At 45.4% G+C, this 18,357-nt stretch overlaps 1 protein-coding gene across 2 annotated transcripts; it reads right to left on the bottom strand.

Moving 5' to 3' along the window:
- Nucleotides 1-8,736: 8,736 nt before the first annotated feature.
- Nucleotides 8,737-14,782, bottom strand: si:ch211-106e7.2 (uncharacterized). Of its 2 annotated transcripts, XM_061822184.1 has the most exons (4): nt 14,630-14,780; nt 9,614-12,918; nt 9,239-9,289; nt 8,737-9,158 (listed from the first exon to the last, which is right to left on the bottom strand). In XM_061822184.1, the coding sequence occupies exons 2-4, from the start codon at nt 12,876-12,878 to the stop codon at nt 9,025-9,027; spliced, it is 3,450 nt and encodes a 1,149-aa protein (XP_061678168.1). In that variant the 5' UTR covers nt 12,879-12,918; nt 14,630-14,780; the 3' UTR covers nt 8,737-9,024. The 2 variants fall into 2 exon arrangements, with proteins under 2 accessions (XP_061678168.1, XP_061678169.1); XM_061822185.1 differs by lacking the exon at nt 9,239-9,289 and having other exon boundaries at nt 14,630-14,782.
- Between the last annotated feature and the right edge of the window lie 3,575 nt (nt 14,783-18,357).

Here is an 18,357-nt window from a genome sequence, read left to right as displayed (position 1 = left end):
CATCAGCGCTTGCAAACATCCTGTTTGGCAATTCAAGGGTGCTGAAAGCATCCTGTTTGGCATGTTGCAAGCATCCTGTTTGCTTCAGCGTTCTTGCCGCTACAAACCGCAGGGTGTGAACAGCTGCTGAAATTCATCCTGCTGAAATATTTATTATAAAAACAAAGATATGAATACAAAGATATGAAATCAGTCAGGTTTTAAGATGACTGACTTTTTTATGTGTATGTATTGTGGTAAGAATTGTGAGAGAATAAGGTTTATTGAGAGACTTTTGCTGTGCTGGCAATCCAGTTAAAGTACAATTCGATTTGGTGAGATCTAGTGTCTGAACTAAGAGTTGGTTCTCGGGCTCAGCTCAATACATGAACCCTAGCTCTTAAACCAATTACTATCAATTGCTCCATTGCTTCACGTGGAGTGGCAACCTATTTGACAACATTTATCTCTCTCTGCTACCCTCCACTGACACAGAAGACTATTGTATCCACCAGAATGAGTTTAATAAAGTGATATTAGATCATTTCCCACGGCACATCCGACGATCTCTTACGGCACATTAAGTGTGCTGCGGCACACCGGTTGAAAATCAGTGCTATATAAGACACTACACCTCACTGGGCATGTCAGAGCAGATGAGAATCGTGAGGTCAAAGGAACTGCCTGAAGAGCTCAGAGACAGAATTTCAGCAAGGCACATATCTGCCCCCTGCCCCTAAAAAATATGCTGCACTTATGGCAGTGCTTCTCTATTATCTGTCACGATCCCCTAGGAAGAAAACATTTGCGAAAGTACCAAAAGTACCAAAATTGCAAAGAGCTTTTGATAAAAGACAAGGTGCGGAGGTATGTTGATCATCTTTTATTTCCTGAAAACTTCGAACACTGTTGACATGGTTGAATGAACGCAGATTATGTCGTTCTTGGCGAAACATGTTTTATTACAGCAAATTGTGTCATGCTCCTGGATTCCAGCCAGGGCTGGGCGTGGCCAGCTAATCAGAAGGTGCCCGCTGCCCGACCCGACCAGAGCACTCTGACATCAGGATCTCGACTCCGGTGAGTGTGCGGTAAACCGCGGCGGGGTCAGGGAGGTCCCTTCTTCACCTCACCTTGGGAACGGACTCCCGTTCATGCATTGTGACGGCTTTCATAGATTCTGGGTCGGAAGCAAACCTGATAAATCCCCGCGTGGTCGAAGAGCTGGGGGCAGCAACCTTCCCCACGCAACAGTTTCGTCATGCCTATGCCGCCAACGGCAAGTTCCTTTGTCGGGTTACACATCGCACTCAGACGCTACGTATGAGCTTTCCGGACGCTCACTCGGAGCGTATTAGCTTCCATGTCTTCAACGCACGTAGTAGCGACATCATCTTGGGCAGCCCGTGGCTCAAAGAACATAATCCGCACATAGATTGGACCACGGGTCAGATCAAGACTTGGGGAGAGGACTGTCTCAGTCGCTGTTTCGCTGTCCGGGAAGACAGGGGTATTCAAGTCGCGCCGGTTCGGCTAACAGAACCTAGTACCGCCCCGGACCTGACCGCGGTGCCCTCCTGCTACCATGACCTACGGGAGGTCTTCTCTGAATCTAAGGCAAAGTCTCTGCCGCCACATCAGTCATACGACTGCGCGATTGAACTCCTGCCAGGCACCTCTCCTCCCAGAGGGAAACTGTTCTCGTTAACAGGACCAGAGCATCAAGCCATGAGGGACTACATCGAGGACTCGCTGGCAGCCGGATTCATTCGCCCCTCATCCTCACCAGCCAGTGCGGGTTTTTTTTTTTGTCAAGAAGAAGGACTCCACGCTGCGACCCTGCGTCGACTACCGAGGACTGAACGACATCACCGTCAAGAACAGGTACCCTTTGCCGCTGATCGCTACAGCATTCGAAGTCCTCCAGGGAGCCCGGATCTTCACCAAGACTTACGCAGCGCTTAGCATCTGGTGCGGATTTGGGACGGGGATGAGTGGAAGACGGCGTTCAACACCCCCACAGGGCACTATGAGTATCTTGTGATGCCTTTTGGACTGACAAACGCCCCGGCCGTCTTTCAAAACTTCATTAACGACGTGCTTCGGGAGTTCCTGAACAGATCTGTCTTTGTATACCTGGATGACATTCTCATCTTTTCAGCAGACCTAACCTCTCACATTCAACAAGTCAGAGAGGTGCTCCGGCGTCTGCAGCAGCACCAATTATACGTGAATATGGATAAGTGTGAGTTCCATCGGGCATCCGTGTCCTTCCTGGGCTTCGTCCTGGCTGAGGGAGAGATACGGATGGACCCCGGGAAGGTCGACGCGGTGCGGCCTACCCCCACCAACAGGAGGGACGTGCAGAGGTTTTTGGGATTTGCCAATTTCTATAGGAAATTCATAAGGAACTTCAGTTCCGTGGCCGCTCCTCTGCATTCGCTCACCTCGCCACATACCACCTTCGACTGGTCCGGGACCTACCAGGAGGCCTTCAGCAGGCTCAAGGCAAGTTTCACTACTGCGCCCGTTCTCATTGTTCCGGACCCAGTTTGTGGTGGAGGTGGATGCATCGAATTCAGGAATCGGAGCAGTCTTGTCGCAGAGGAGTCCCAGGGATGGAAGGATCCACCCGTGCGCGTTCCTGTCTAGGAAGTTGACCCCGGCAGAGAGGAACTACGACGTGGGAGATCGGGAACTGCTGGCAGTCAAGAGCGCGTTGGAGGAGTGGCGGCACTGGCTGGAGGGCTCGCAAGTACCGTTCGTTGTCTTCACGGACCACAAGAACCTTGAATACCTGAAGTCTGCGAAGAGGTTGAACGCCCGTCAGGCCAGGTGGGCCCTATTGTTCACCCGCTTCCACTTTAAGGTGTCTTTCCGCCCAGGCTCCAAAAACGGCAAGCCGGATGCACTCTCGCGGATCCACGAGGGAGGGCGCACGGATTCAGACGCCGCTACTATCCTGCCAGCGGTGTGCTTCGTGTCCGGTTTCACCTGGGCGATCGAGTCGCGGGTGAAGGAGGCCCTGGGAGAGACGCCACCACCCGCGGATTGTCCGTCGGGCCGCCTTTTCGTCATCCCATCCCTGCGGGGAGACGTCATCAACTGGGCCCATACCAACAAAAGGTTCTGGTGGCCTAACCTCAGCAAGGACGTAAGGGAGTTCGTCAACGCCTGCCCGGTGTGTGCTGCCAATAAGACTTCCCGCCTACGGCCTGTTGGTGAGTTGCGACCCCTGTCAATCCCCTTTCGTCCGTGGTCACACATCGCGCTGGACTTCGTCACCGGCCTGCCGCCTTCACAAGGGAACACAGTGGTGCTGTCCGTAGTGGACCGTTTCTCCAAGATGGTCCACTTTGTGCCGCTTCCGAAGATCCCGTCGGCCAAGCAGACAGCCCAGTTGGTATTAGACGAGGTCGTCCGTTACCACGGCCTACCCCAGCACATCGTTTCGGACAGGGGTCCCCAATTCAGCGCCCGTTTCTGGAAGGAGTTCTGCAACCTCATCGGCGCTTCGGCTAGTCGGACATCGGGTCATCACCCAGAGTCTATTGGCCAGACTGAGAGGATTAACCAGGAATTAGAGACCGGTCTTCGATGTCTGGCATCCAGGGACCAGAGCACGTGGAGCCAGCACATTAAGTAGGTGGAGTATGCCCACAATTCTCTACCCTCCGCCTCAACAGGTATGGCTCCACTCCATGTCATGCATGGCTACCCTCCGTCCCTGTTTCCTCCACTGGTCAAAGACTCCGCGGTCCCGTCAGCCCTGGCCGTGGTGCGACGCTGCAAACGGACCTGGGAAGCAGCTCGGAGGACACTGCTGCGCATGAGCAGCGCCTACAAGTCTGCAGCGTACCGCAAGAGAAGGGCCGCACCAGAGCTCAGGGTGGGACAGCGAGTGTGGCTCTCCACCAAAGATCTCCCGCTGCAGACAGAATCCCGCAAACTTGCTCCCAGGTTCGTTGGCCCGTTCCCGATTTCCAAGATCATTAACCCGGTCGCCGTCTCGCTGAAACTGCCCAGGTCGATGAGGGTGCACCCTACGTTCCACGTCAGCAGACTTTGCCCGAATCGCACGTCGTCACTGGCTCCTCCGCTCAAGTCCCCCCCGCCCTCCCGCATGGTCGACGGTGGGTTGGTGTATACCGTGCGCCGGTTGCTGTCTTCCCACCGCAGAGGAAGGGGGGTCCAGTACCTGGTGGACTGGGAGGGATATGGCCCGGAGGAGCGCTCTTGGATCCCCTCCCGCTTCGTCGTGGACCGCTCCCTCATCAGGGACTTTCACGCGGCTCACCCTGATGCTCCTGGGCCGTCCAGAGCCGGCCGTTGAGGGGGGGGTACTGTCATGCTCCTGGATTCCAGCCAGGGCTGGGCGTGGCCAGCTAATCAGAAGGTGCACACCTGCGCCTCATGACCACTGTTTAGACCCAGTACATATAGGACCCGGGGGACGACAAATACTCCGCTAGATCGTTGCTCTTCATGCCTCGTTCCCGCACTCCTGCTTTCCTGACTTCTGATCTCCGTGCACCGACCCACGCCTGTCCACTGACCACCCTCGTAAGCCCATTCATACTGGTACTTCGAATTGTTTGGACTGTCTACCTGATCTCAGACTTTGGACCGAATAAAGGTTTCCTCTGTACTGTCTGCTGTCTCTGGAGTCGTGCATTTGGGTCCACCCTTGAGCCCCGCATCGTGACAAATTGTTTGACCATTCTCAACAAGAAAAATATTGCATACAAACCGGGAACCCTTACCTAAATCCTAACCCTCCCTGGGTCTGACTGCTGGCTCGGCACCTTTATTGCCAACTATTTCGTCTGCATTTGAATGTGTGTTGTAACTGACTTAAATTGATAACCTTTAATGCCTTTATAAAGCTCCTATTCTTCACAGTCATCATGGGACCCTTCAGAATCATGTTCATCGCTCGAATTACTGGGAAATTTCATCGTTGGAGTTGAAGAGCAGCCATGTTTATATCTCGTCCTGACGTCACGTGCCTTCTTGGGATTTTCCACTGTGTGCTTGGGTATTTCCAGCGAATTCAGCAATGTGCGATCAATTTTTGCCGATAATCGAAATCTACCAATGTTTCCTTCATAACGGATTTCAGATTCAAATTCTGCATTAAAAAAAACTTTATAGTATAAGCAAAAGGTGGTTTGAAGACTTTACATTAAACATTAAAAATCACCTGGAGGATTCCAAGAGAGCGGAATTGTGATTTAACTGGTAAAGCATTAGCCTCACAGTTCTGAGGGCCCCGGTTCAATCCTGGCCCTAACTCTGCTGAGTTTGCATGTTCTCCCCGTGCCGGCGTGGGTTTTGTCCGGGCACTCCGATTTCCTCGCACATCCCCAAAACAGGCAACATTAATTGGACACTACAAATTGCCCCTAGGTGTGATTGAGAGTGCGACTGTTTGTCTCGATGTGCCCTGCGATTGGCTGGCAACCAGTTCAGGGTGTACCCCCGCCTCCTACCCGTTGATAGCTGAGATAGGCTCCAGCACTCCCCGTGACCCTCATAAGGATAAGCGGCAAAGAAAATGGATGGATGGATTCCAAGAGAAGAGTGAGAGAGAGAAAAAGAGGTCTTTGAGTGGAGGCAGGACTCATGCATTTATCCTGGATAATCAATGATTCCTGGGATCCCCTGGATCACCAATCAATCCTAGGATCCCACTTCTGACACCAAGTTTGTGATTGAATTCAAATCATGAAAACATCTTGTCTTTTGTATTTTTAATAAAATCTTTTCAAAGAGAGAAAGTCAAGTGAGGTTCCGAGTTGCTTTGGGTCTCTGAGACACAAATGGGAAAGCAATGCCTGATTAAACTGAAAAAATGGGAGGAGAATGGGGGGGGGGTGGAATTCACAGTTATCTCATCTGTTCCTTGAGAGAAAAAGGGAGGTTGATACAGTCACAGACGGTTTGAAGTAAAGGACTAAGGAACAATTTCATAACTAGACAGTTTGGCCACACAAGAAAAACAAAGTATTTAAGTAAGGAAATCATCACACACAAAACTATGGGATATATGGGATATATATATTGTCATTTTACCATAACAGCAACTTGACCAGCTGGCCTTTCCTCTTAACTTTCATATGGACATCATATATCAAAATTCATCTCAATCTGTTATTTAAAAACTTAAAACTTGATACCTGCAATGATGGATTTGAGGTTTATGGGTTTAGGTGGCACTTCCTACCTAATTTTTTTTTTAAATGTAAGTGATCAGACTTTGCTCCATGTTATCTGTTGTCTTATCATTTCTGGTATGTGACAACATGTACTTATGGAGGCGTATGAGCTGTTCATCACAAATGAGTAAAACAACAGGACAAAATAGGACAGGACAAGGACAGGAGAAGAAGCATGCAGGACTAGGGTCGTGAACCCAGCTATACAACTTCAATTTGGTGGGACTGACTAATTATAGAAGTCTGTAGAATGAGAATATAAGTGTGGGGAAATAATCCCAAGGGTGTGGGCCTACGGCCACATGCAAGTGAATTCTTACCATTGTACATGCAAAATGCGGAGGCTTGGGACCCTACCCAAGCAATCGAGGAGAGGATCGGGAACAAGGGTCCATCCTAGTGCTATCCTGTGGACAGGACACATCCCACATTGAGAGACCAAGCGCAGACCAGCAGCCCCTTCAATGTGCCCCAACAACTGACCACTTGGTGGTGCTGCAGGGACTCAGTTGAGTTCAATTACGATTATACTGGGAGTCTTTGGGGCTTGTGTCCAGATGTGAAATAAGGGCTATGGGCTCCTCTCCTACACCCCCACACCCAGGAGAATAGGAATGCCCCCAAAACCCACAGGGTCTCAGCCTAGCCAGAGGAAGCGAACTTGTCCCTTCTTTGTTAGGAAAGGAGGGCAGCTCAGGGCACCCGTCAAGAGAACTATTAGAATGGGAAACGAGGAAGGAGCTGGAGGCCATGAGAGGGGAGCTCCTACACGAAACACCCATATAAGCCGGGGGACCTGGCCTCAGGAGCACTGCCATGTAACTAAGTTAACTAACCCACCCTCCCTTGTTACCATGAATGCCAAGTCCTCGACTGGCAGTTATTGGCCCTACCCCATGAATTAGTACCCCCACCCTGAGTGATGTGATGCATTTAAAATCTGGAGGGCCAATGAGCCAATGGGGGTAAGGGTATCAGGCACTATTGCAAAAGAGCCAACCCCCCCCCCCCTCCTCACGGAGATGAATGTATATAGTGCATTAAATGGAAAAGAGGAGTGTGTGTAGTGCATTTAAAATCCAGGGGGGTAGGGTGCTCTGACCAGGGAACAGCACTGATGTGCTGGAACCCGCACCTTCCCCAAACCTGCGTCAGCTCCACAGGAACCCTTTGACACGGACTCAGATGGGATAAATGAGAACGTACGAACAGTGAGTGGCGTGTGCTCAGAGTGATTAAGAGGTACGGATCCTGCAGATTAGTCCAATCAGGCCAGACAACAACTGATGGAAGAGGGCTGCCACATCAAGACCCGCAGCACCATTCACAAGACTCTCCCTTACATTCCTGTCAGCACCCACTACACACACTCAAGTGTAGGAGGCTGGAATGCTGTTTGATTTTTGATAGATTTGAGATGCTTTGGCTTTTCATGTTTTTTTTTTTTTTTTTGCAGCTCCCACTCTTCATGTATTCCTTTTCCCCCTTTCATTAAAAAACAAAATCCCCCAAAAAACACACACAACTCAATTGTTGATCTTCTACTTTCTTTATCTGTGGTTTACTTGGGTTCTTCCCCATATCTAGTGAAATTTGCAGGTCAGTAGCACCTTTGAAATTATATTTAGTGAGGAAAATGGTGACTTATTAAAGCTGCTGAAAACGATCGTCGTGCCGGAGCAGTGATTCCATTGCCGTTTCCTGATTTAATTTTTTTTTTTTTTTTGGGATGTTTGTCAGTCAAATTTTTTCCATCAACATCCATCCATCCGTTTACTTAGCCACATATCCTCAAAAGGGTCACAGGAGTGCTGGAGCCTTTTCCACCTGTCATCGGGCAGGAGGCAGGATACACCCTGAACTGGTTCCCAGCCAATCGCAGGGCACATAGACAAACAGCCGCACTTAGCAATCACACCCAGGGGCAATTTAGAGTCTCCAATTACTGCATGTTTTTGGGATGTGGGAGAAGACCGGAGTGCCTAGAGAAAACCCACGCAGGTATGGGGAAAACATGCATACTCCACACAGGTAGGGCTGGGACTTGTACCTAGGTCCTCAGATCTGAGGCCAACACTCTAGAGACGTCCACCGTGCCACCAAAATAACACCATACCAACAGTAAAAAAAAATGTGGTGGTGTTGGTGTAATAGTGTGGGGGTGTTTTGCTACTTCAGGACTTGCTGTAATAAACAGAACCATGAATACTGGTTCCAACCACCACAATATCCTGAATAAAATGTTGAGCCATCTGTTAAAGACTCTGCAGGACAATAATCCACAACAGACCAGAAACTCCACATCTGATTGACTGACCGCATCTACATTTATAAATTAGAAAAGAATAATATAATAGAGGCAATTATTATTTTCTGGAGAAGGGGTAAGATTAAATAAACTGTACTTCTTCCCACTGCAAATTACTGTACCCTTTCTTTTGTATAATTATCTTGATTATCCATTGTTTTTCTTCCTAATCATTTGCATGTTTTAGAATTTTTAGAAAATGTCACTATTTCGAGAGAAAAATCATTGTGCAAGGCTTTAAGTCATTCTGTTTACTGCATTAAACAAACATAAATCATCACATTTGGTTCAGGTAAAATACAGGAGAAATGTAAACCAAAATACGAGCGTGGGAAAATATAAAATATACAGTATACACAAATGTTTACATAAGGCATTAGGTACCATGTATAAATGCCATGAGGTAGTGTGTCGAGGTAATGTGAATAACACTCAAGACATCCTGTACAGTGCATTAAATTGTGATACAAAACCAGAAACAAAAAAGATTCCAAATGAATCATTTAGATGTATCTCTATTTACTGTTTAACAGATGCTTGTGACTTCTCTTTGTATTTCTTCTGAAACTCTGCAAAGACATCAGAGCTTTTGGACACAGGAACAAGGTCTACAGAAGACAACTCCTTCACAGGAAAATGACTCCAGACATCCACTGCAAATTAAAACAAACATTGTCACATTGATTCAAAAATAAAAACATGATATAACAATACGTGCATTTAAATACTTTACCTCTTCTCTTTTTATCAGGGCTTTTCTTTTCAGAGTCTGACAGAGGTTCATCTAGAATAAATTAAAATTTTTCAGTGTCGAGGGTGGTGATTACTCAGCCCTCCGCAATAAATGTCTTTTGCAGAGGTGATCAATGACATCATTGATGGGATCAGTGAATGAATATTAAAGTCAATCAGCATAAAACGCTAATTATAGGCCAATACCGATTGACCTGATCAGGTCGGTGTAAAGTCGATTCGATTTTTAATTAAGTTGAGACCTGATCATTATTTGAGTGGTCATACTTTTTCTAACAATTTTCTGTTGGGTTAAATGGTGCTTTGGGTCTGTGACAGTTAGCAAACTTTAAATGACTTCATTACAGTGCCTTACCTGAAGAATTTTCTGTGCTTTCTTTCTCACTCGTTGATTCATCTTCAAAACTAAAGCTATTGGGCAAAACTGTGAACTTCAAGACATTCTCCTGGATGGGTAAATCTGAAGGGGTTCCAGTTTCATTCTTTTTTCTGTGCTGTTTAAAAGACTTTCTTGGTTGGTTACCAATAATTTCCTTGTGATTTTGGGAGCCACGTTTCTTTTTTCTGTCTCTAATCGCTTTCATTTTGGCTCCGAGCTTTGTTTTGGATTGAGATAAAGTCCTTTTTGTAGTTGAACTAACTGAGTTTGAGCAACTTTTAGGGGGGTTTGTTTTGTCAACCGTGGCACAAACAACTTTCGGTGGTGGTGTTGACTCAATGCAATGATTCATTAAATCACCCTTTTCCTGTGATAGTGACCCGAACAGCTTCAGCTGGACAGTTCTCTTCTGCGCTATTTTAGTTTTTGAAACCTCTTTGATTTCATGTGAATTCAGGTTTTTGTTCATCAACTTCTTCAGGTAAGGAAAAACACTGTTTGCATTAAGTCTCTTCCGTTTCCTTTCGTTAGTTTCTGGTGCTTTGGTTGTACTGGCATCTGTCTGATCTCTCGGATTTGCACGCCGTTGTATTTTTTCATTTTCCAGTGGCGACTTTGCTGCCACTGGAGCTTTTTTACCATGTTCATCGATGAGTGATATCGGACTCTCAATTTTATTTTCAGTCCGCCAATCATCAGAAATGATGTGGCTTTCACTTGACTGGCAACTTTGTGCAAATTTCAGCTGAGCTTTGTTGCAACCCTCTTCGTTGTCAGGAACGTGCTTGGTAATCGTCTCACAATTGGAGATATTTTCTTTGCTTATGCTTACAGTTGTTGGCTGGCTTTCATTTGGCTGCTCCTCATCCAGGTCACTTGTTTCTTCATCATCATCATCATTTAATTCAAAGGTCTCACTGATTTCATTGCATATTTCAAGCCAATCTATCGTAGGAAGGCTGCTGGTCATTTTCTCCTCACTTTTCGATTCCATGTCTTCCTCCGGTGAATGAGATTGATGATCAGGTTCCATTGTAAACTGTTCACAGTTCATTTGGTCTTGCTTCTTCATAGGGTTGCATAGCTCTTCCTTGCACAGGCATTTGTCCTGTAGTGGTGTTTTGGAACCAAAAATGGTTTCTTTCCACTTGGCAATGCAGCAGAAATGTTGTATGGGACTATCTGCTTTTGAGGCACTTGGAACTTGTAGCTCTTGGACTGGCTCATCTACCACACCATCAAAAGGATTTGTGACTTCCTCTGGTGGATTAACACTTTGTTTAGTTTGTGACATCACAACATGGCCTTGCTCAAAGATAGCTTTTGCATCTTCTGGTGGCAAAATCTCAATCTTGAATATGTAGAGAGGGTCATTACATTCGTTCTCGACTGTTTCCAAGTCAAGTCTGGGAACCTCACAAACTGGCTGTGATGGAATGTTGGTGACTCTTTTAACTGGACCTGGCTGGTTGTCACTCACATTGCTGTAAGTATTTGGGCCAAATTCTTTGTCAATATCATCCAGCTGTTCATTTTTATTCAACCATGACGATGTGTAAGGGAGTTCTGTGTAAACCTCGCCATCTTTAAGAATATGAAAGTTCTCGAGTTGATCAGCAAACGATGAGTCCACCTGTGACAGGACAGGAGTGTCCTCTCTCACATTATTGGCACAAAATGACTGAACACGATTGACCAAGACCAAATGAGACTTCGTCTTAAGAACACTAACCAAATTTGTAACACTACCACCCCAGAACATTACCAATAGTTGTTTACGTAAATCAGCACTTCTAGGTGAATCTTGGCTCTCAAGTCCTAAACGCAACAAAGCTAATTCTTTCAAGGTCCACTTTGTTGTTGGGAGAAAGGACAGTTTAACACTACTGTCTTTGGCATTTTGTGGGGTCGCATCCTTGTTACTAGCCTCCTTGTCCTCTTTTGGAGCTCCACTGTCTACCTGCTGTGGTGCACCTGCACCAATACAATGGCCTTTACTTGGCATGTCATGTGATTGTTTGGGAGCTGACGTATGCACACTCAGACGTTCACATGGAGTGTCATCTGCCTCTCCGGTAGCTGACATGTGCACACTCAGAGATTTGTTGGATGGTGGCTGAATTTCTCTTTCTAGGGAATTCCAACAATCCTCATGTTTACTCTTGTTCTGTGTGTCCACAATTGGGAAATTAAAGTTGAGTGTTTTGGGGCTTTTGCTTGCACAGGTAGTCGTATTGCAATGTGGTGACAATGGTTGCACAACAGCGACGACTCTTGCAGAACTGGAGCTGTCATTTAGTTTATTATTTGATAATGACTGTGTGCTATTGTTCACTGATCCAGGGCCCAGTATCAACTGTGACAGGAGTGGAAGCGTTTTTTTCAAATGTGCAACTTTTGACTCAGTGGTAAACTGTTGTTCACTTGGCTGTGTTGTAGTTTGTTGACAAGTGGATCCCTGCACAAGTGTCCCAATTACATTATGCCTCATCTCTGCTGCTGTGGGGGATGTTTTTTTACTCCCATCAAAGACTATGGATGAAATTTGCTTTGTTGGCTGATTCAAGGTGGAAATCGGCAAAATCTGTCCAGTAGATGGGGGTCTTACAACAAAGTTCTTGAGATTGAAAGAAGCACTTCCAGTATGGGCAGAAGGATACAGTCCGTATTTAGTTGTGTTGACTGAAATGCCGGTGTTGTTTAAAGAAGAGGATGCAACCCCCTGTATCACTTGAAGTGGAGTCGTTGGTTGAAAGGGGACTATTTTAGGTTGCGACGGAACTTTGTTAGAAACTTGATGCAAATCCTCATTCCCCCTATGTTGAAGAGGAAGAGAAAACATGTTGCTATCGGATGTAGGTGGTGTTGGCCTGTACTGAAATCTGTGCTCTCTCATATTGTCCTGATAACACATTGTTTTTGACATATGATCAGAGCCACTGTGAAGTGAAGAATTATTCAGCGCATTTTGAAATCCGTCTCCATGGAAAGGATTCCCTCCTTGTGGATTACAGGAAGGGTTATGAATATCAACAAACGTCCTTTTGTACCCAACATGTTTCCCTCCAGGTGTCTGATGAGAAACATGTGCGCTTTCCCATAATGGTGTCAGTCCATTCAAGAGGCCATTTTGATAAGAAATGGCACTCTGTTGTTTTTTTACTCCTGGATCCACTGCGTTTTGGTTAAATTGGACCCAATGTTGTGAGGACGAGCCAAAATTTAGCCATCCCAAGTACATTCTCCCCTGTTTCTTCCAGAATTAATGAGAAGAAAATGCCCTGCAAGAAGAAGAAATATTAAAATGTGTTAAGAGGTTAACGAGGATAGGTTCATTGTAAACCTAGTTTCAGTTTTCATGCATTTAAGCTTTCTTGAAGAAATTAATCCTGTGAAATATCCAAATCAAATTTCCTTCACCGCAAAACAAAAAATGCCCAACAAATCCAATGTACACGTTTCACACTAGTCAGGCCTGAGACACCTGTATTACAATATTTTGTTATACATATGGAGTCATCTTGTGGTTACAACCAATATCTTCCCTTACATTTCAATGTACTGCACCAATGATGAGCAGATCCACACTAAATTTGGTCAGTTGATCGGCTATGATTTTTTATGTTTAAAATGGTGACAATCGTGCCTATGTAAAGTGTTTCCGATGCAGTATTGCTCGCATGAAATGTCTTTCTTATGGAGAAGCACCTGCAACACAGCCAGGCAGCCATCAGAGGGTGAAGGTATGGTTAAGATTTCATTCATTTCCCGCCACACAGCACTCCGTGGCCAACTTTTATTTTTATTTTAAAGTTTGCCCTCTCAGCACGTTGACAAAAAGAATGCTTTGACTTGAAATTTTTGGCTGGGCTGACTGCAGTTTTAAAAAAAAAAAAAAAAAAAAAAACCCCGAAGTAAATAGTGTGGGAAATCACAATTCTACAGTTTGGAGTTTGTATCCTTGCACAACTGACCAATGGTCAAACAGAACAAAGGCGATGTATTGATGTACTGTCCTTGACGGGTCGATATACTGACAGGGATTTGCAAATGAAAAGTCAGTGCTCGCAGACAATTGTGATTGTATTTTTTGTATTAACACTATCTGCTTCCATTAAGTTGCAATTCATAATTTCACTTTTGATACCACGTTTATTCAGTTAGCTTTTGGTAAAGTATAATTTTGGGGGTGCATTTTTTTTTTAAATAATGATTATCATTTACTCATCTTTCAGATTGATTGTCATCACTAAAATTTCATGAAAACCCATTGAGAAACAAAAAAGTTAGGACTTTTTGAAAATCCTAATTAACTGGGACGGTTGCAACTTTTTGTTCTTATCTATTGTTTTTTGCCAATACCATACTTATCCCATATTCTCAATCTTCAAATGGTCATAGCTTTTATGTTATTTGAGGAATTGAGATCATTTAAGTAACATTTTAAAGTGTTTTCAAAGCTTCAAAGTTTATTCAATTCCATGAGTTTGAAATGTTATGCAACATGCCTACGTGAACGGATTATATCATGAATATAAAGTGCCAGTACAAATTCTGTCTGTGGCCCCACAATTTAGCTCATAAGATTTAACCTCGGCCCCTGATGACTCAGCCAGTCCCAACTATCATATGGCGCTGCAGTCCGCAATTTCCAGGTCGTTAATGAATTAAGTTAACTGAACGAATTCCTTTGACCAAGCGATAGAATTTGGGGGGGGGGGGTGAATTCCGTTACAGCAGTGACAGTGAAAGTAAAAATCAGGCGAAATTACTCTATGATCATGACAACATACGCTAATTAGACATTTCGAATTTGTTTTCCCTATATGATATGAATGCCTCGTATCACATTCGTTGTGGTCTCCTTTTATGAGACCTTGTTTGTGTTCGTTACAAAAAAAGAAGAAAAAAAACAGCGAGTGAATATCCACATTTCTACACCTAAACCAGTCAAACTTTTTTTTCTTTTTTTTTAAAGTAACGTTTGCTTACCGCATCCACAGAGCTCGGTCAGCTTTGGGTAGAAGGCGAAAAGAAATTGAATCGCTGCCGTTGTTTTCTAAAGGGAAAAGCCATCCATTCACTTTAAAACGCGCCGCCAATCGCCTCCTGTTTGTAGGACTGCTTGCTTTCACTTCCGTTTTTCTCGCGCATGCGCATGTGTGTGGGGGGGTCAGGGGGCGTCGGGGGGTCATATTTCGTCTAGGGGGCTGCCACTTCATAGATTTCGACGAGATTCAATTTGCCGGGCTGAGCGCATACAGACCTCGCCGCCATCTTTAACCAGGACTCCCCAGTCATTTTCTCCATTCACTTGCATTGAGGTAGGGTTGTTTGGCTCCAGTAGATTAATACTAACTCGTCGAATACTGTACCAATTTTGACACGGATTCCTTTTCTACAAACATCAAACAAGACTCATAATACTCAATACATATAATAATATAATGGATTTAGATGTATAATGCAAGATGTGAGTAATTTCATAATTGCGATTTCATCAGAAATGTGTTTACACTCAAGCAGCACTTAAAATATGAATATGTTGAAGTATTGTATGGCTGTGGACTTGCCCATTGACAGCAGTTCTAAAACGTTTTTATTTGAGAGGGGCCAAGTTTTTTTTTCCATTTTCAAAGTCAATAGTTGTCAAATTGTGAGTGGGGGTGGGGAGCGGATATGTGGAAATGAAATACAAATTGGTCGCTACTTACGCAACAGTTTGGCAAGAAAATCGAGAGGTTCTTCTTTGGAAACGGTAATGAGATAGAGCCCAAAGCTAAGAATATGGCCTTTAGTAGTAGTGGTAATACATAATGTTGATGATGTATCATGTTGACGAAATCAAGAAGTGACAGTGAATGTTGTGTTCATTGAACAGCGGAAGAAAGGATTGAAAAGGTGTTTGGTTTCGTGCCAGTTTAAAACATTTTCTTGTGAAACTTCATTCCCGCAAATCAATGCAGGCATTCAAAACAAAAGACAATAGCATACACGTGCACAGTAGAATTGTGCGCTAGCTAACACGTCTGGTGGCGGCATTATCTGCGGACTCACTGGGAGCAACAACTGCTGCATCTACGTCAGCAACCTGCCGCCCGCCATCCGCTCCAAAGACGTCGAAGACCTCTTCTACAAGTAGGGCTCCATCCGCGATATTGATCTGACGAACCGAGTAGGGAGACCACCGTTCGCCTTCGTGCAGTTCAAGGACCTGAGGGACACTGTGTACGGCCGGTACAGCTACTGACTTTGTGTGGAGTTCCTCATAGCTGCTGAGGCGGAGCGGATTACTACAGCCTCCTGCAGAAGCTTTTAGTACTGCAGCTGAAAATTAATTGCTTAGAAGGTAAATGGACTGTGTGGAAATGAAACAACCTTGCCAGTGACTCAAGACACTGGGTTTCCAAAATGGCACCTACCAGTGTGGCTGGCGTCGGCATGTACTGTCTGGTACTGTTTGTGTTGGTTTTTCGGGCGTCTCGGGACTCAAGTATACAAAAAAGGACTTGCTAAACATCAATAGGAGAGTCTTCTCCAGACTTTTTTTCGACAACTCTCGCCAATTCGCTGAATCTTTTTCCGGAGTTACTCGTCGGCGTACTCTTCAAGGCTACGCGTCAGCGACGAAGAGGGGCACGAGTCGGTTAACAAGTTAGTGGCGGAAAAGAGGACACGACTAGCCCTCACGTCGATTCATCTCGCGAACCTACGCTCCCTACCCAACAAAATAGACATACTTCTATTCAGGACTGGAAAGACTTTGGACGTTCTGCAGCCCTGTGCTTTACAGAGACTTGACTCAGGTAAACGAGATAGAGAACAAAAACACCCACATTCACTGGTCATTATCCTAGGAGATTTCAACACAGCTCAACTTAATCACCAACTGGAGCAAGCAGCACGTGAAATGTCCGACAAGGGCAAATAACACCCTAGACCATTGTTACACTTCCATAAAAAATGCATATCGTGCAATTCCTCGCATAACCTGTTATGTGTGAATTTAGACTAAAATCCCCTTTGCTCAAACCAGCAAAATGTGACAAGGCACATGTATTGCGTTTAAGACAATTTAATCACACACACAACAATACAACATAAACACGATAAAATAACTAACACAAAATAGAAGTTCAAAGACAGACTAGTCGAGCCAAACGGCGAATAGTCACCAACGTTGAATGAATGTTCCCAAACAGGCAATTGTCCTTTCCAGCAAATATTCCAAGTGAGCGAATGTTCCGGAAATGTCCAAGATGAAAGGCAGAAGGCATCTGTGTACTTTATCCCAAGCAGCGGTGCGTTGTGAAGAAGCCCCGTTGACAGTCTTTCTCGTCCTTATATAGGCACTCCTTGGAACATTACAGAATTCCGCATCACAAGACATCTGCATTATATTGACTTAAAAGTATGAAAGGAAACCGCATCACAAAGGAACCGCATCATAATAACTTAAAATCAACCTAACCTTCCTCTCCACTGTTTAGCATCCATGAAGGGGACGTTAGACAGATCTTCAAACAACAAAAGCTCAACAAAGCACCTGGCCCAGACCTTGTGTCCCCATCCTGCCTCAAAATCTGGCATACCATCTTGCTCCTGTCTTCGCAAAAATCTTCAACAGGCTTCTAGAACTATGTGAAGTACCAGCCTGCTTCAAACGCCCCACCATTATACCAATCCCCCAAAAAACATCGGTCTGCAATTCATCCTTAAACATCTCGACAGCAAGGGTACCTATGCGAGGATATTGTTCCTGGACTTCAGCTGTGCATTCAACACCATCATCCCTGAATTCCTCTCCTCCAAACTTCTCCAGCTCGGCGTCTCAGCTGGCATCTCCCGGTGGATCTACAACTTCCTGACGGGCAGGACACAACAGGCGAGACTGAGGGACACCACCTCATCCACACACACCATCATCACCGAAGCACCCTAAGGTTGTGTCCTCACCTCTGCTCTTCTACACTAACCACTGCTCCTCATGACATCCGACTGTCAAACTCCTGAAGTTTGCAAATGACACTACGGTCATAGGCCTCATCAAAGACGGCCACGAGTCTGCATACCGACAGGATGTGGTGAGACTGGAGCTTTGGTGTAGTCAACACAACCCGGCGTTGAACACTCTAAACACTGTAGAGATGATTGTGGACTTCAGGAGGCAACCTTCACGACAGCTGCCCCTGACACTGTCCAACTGTCTAGGGGCAACTGTCGAGACCTTCAAGTTCTTGGCAATTACAGTCTCAAAGGACCTGAGGTGGGAGACGAGCATCAACTCCATCCTCAAAAAAGCTAAACAAAGGATGTACTTCTTTTGTGGCTTCTGAGAAACCACAACCTGTCACGCGAGCTCCTGAGTCAGTTCTACACAGTGGTCATCCAATCAGTATTGTGTACCTCCATCACAGTCTGGTTTGGGGCCGCCACAAAAAAAGAACAAACTCCGACTGCAACGGCCAATCAAAACAGCTGAACAGATTATCGGCACCACTCTACCCACTATTGAGGACTTACATGCAACGCGGACTAGGTCCAGGCAGGATTCTTTCGGATCCACCACATCCTGGCCACCAGGTCTTCCAGCTCCTTCCATCGGGAAAGCGCAACAGATCAATACAAGTCAAAACTAGCAGGCATTCAAACTGTTTTTTTTTTTCCCTCTGGGAATTAAGTTATTACATTCTTAATCAGCAAATGTACTATTTTCTACC

The sequence above is a fragment of the Syngnathoides biaculeatus genome, chromosome 6, assembly GCF_019802595.1.
Source record: "Syngnathoides biaculeatus isolate LvHL_M chromosome 6, ASM1980259v1, whole genome shotgun sequence".
NCBI lineage: Eukaryota > Metazoa > Chordata > Actinopteri > Syngnathiformes > Syngnathidae > Syngnathoides > Syngnathoides biaculeatus.
This window is presented reverse-complemented; position numbering and strand designations above follow the sequence as displayed.

What these genes read in the sequence shown, in the direction of transcription:
- si:ch211-106e7.2 (XM_061822184.1), bottom strand. Translation starts at nt 12,878, where the DNA reads ATGTACTTGGGATGGCTAAATTTTGGCTCGTCCTCACAACATTGGGTC. An exon ending in AAGCACAGAAAATTCTTCAG is followed by an intron (nt 9,290 to 9,613) that starts GTAAGGCACTGT and finishes AATTTATTCTAG; the next exon opens with ATGAACCTCTGTCAGACTCT. An exon ending in CCCTGATAAAAAGAGAAGAG is followed by an intron (nt 9,159 to 9,238) that starts GTAAAGTATTTA and finishes TTTAATTTGCAG; the next exon opens with TGGATGTCTGGAGTCATTTT.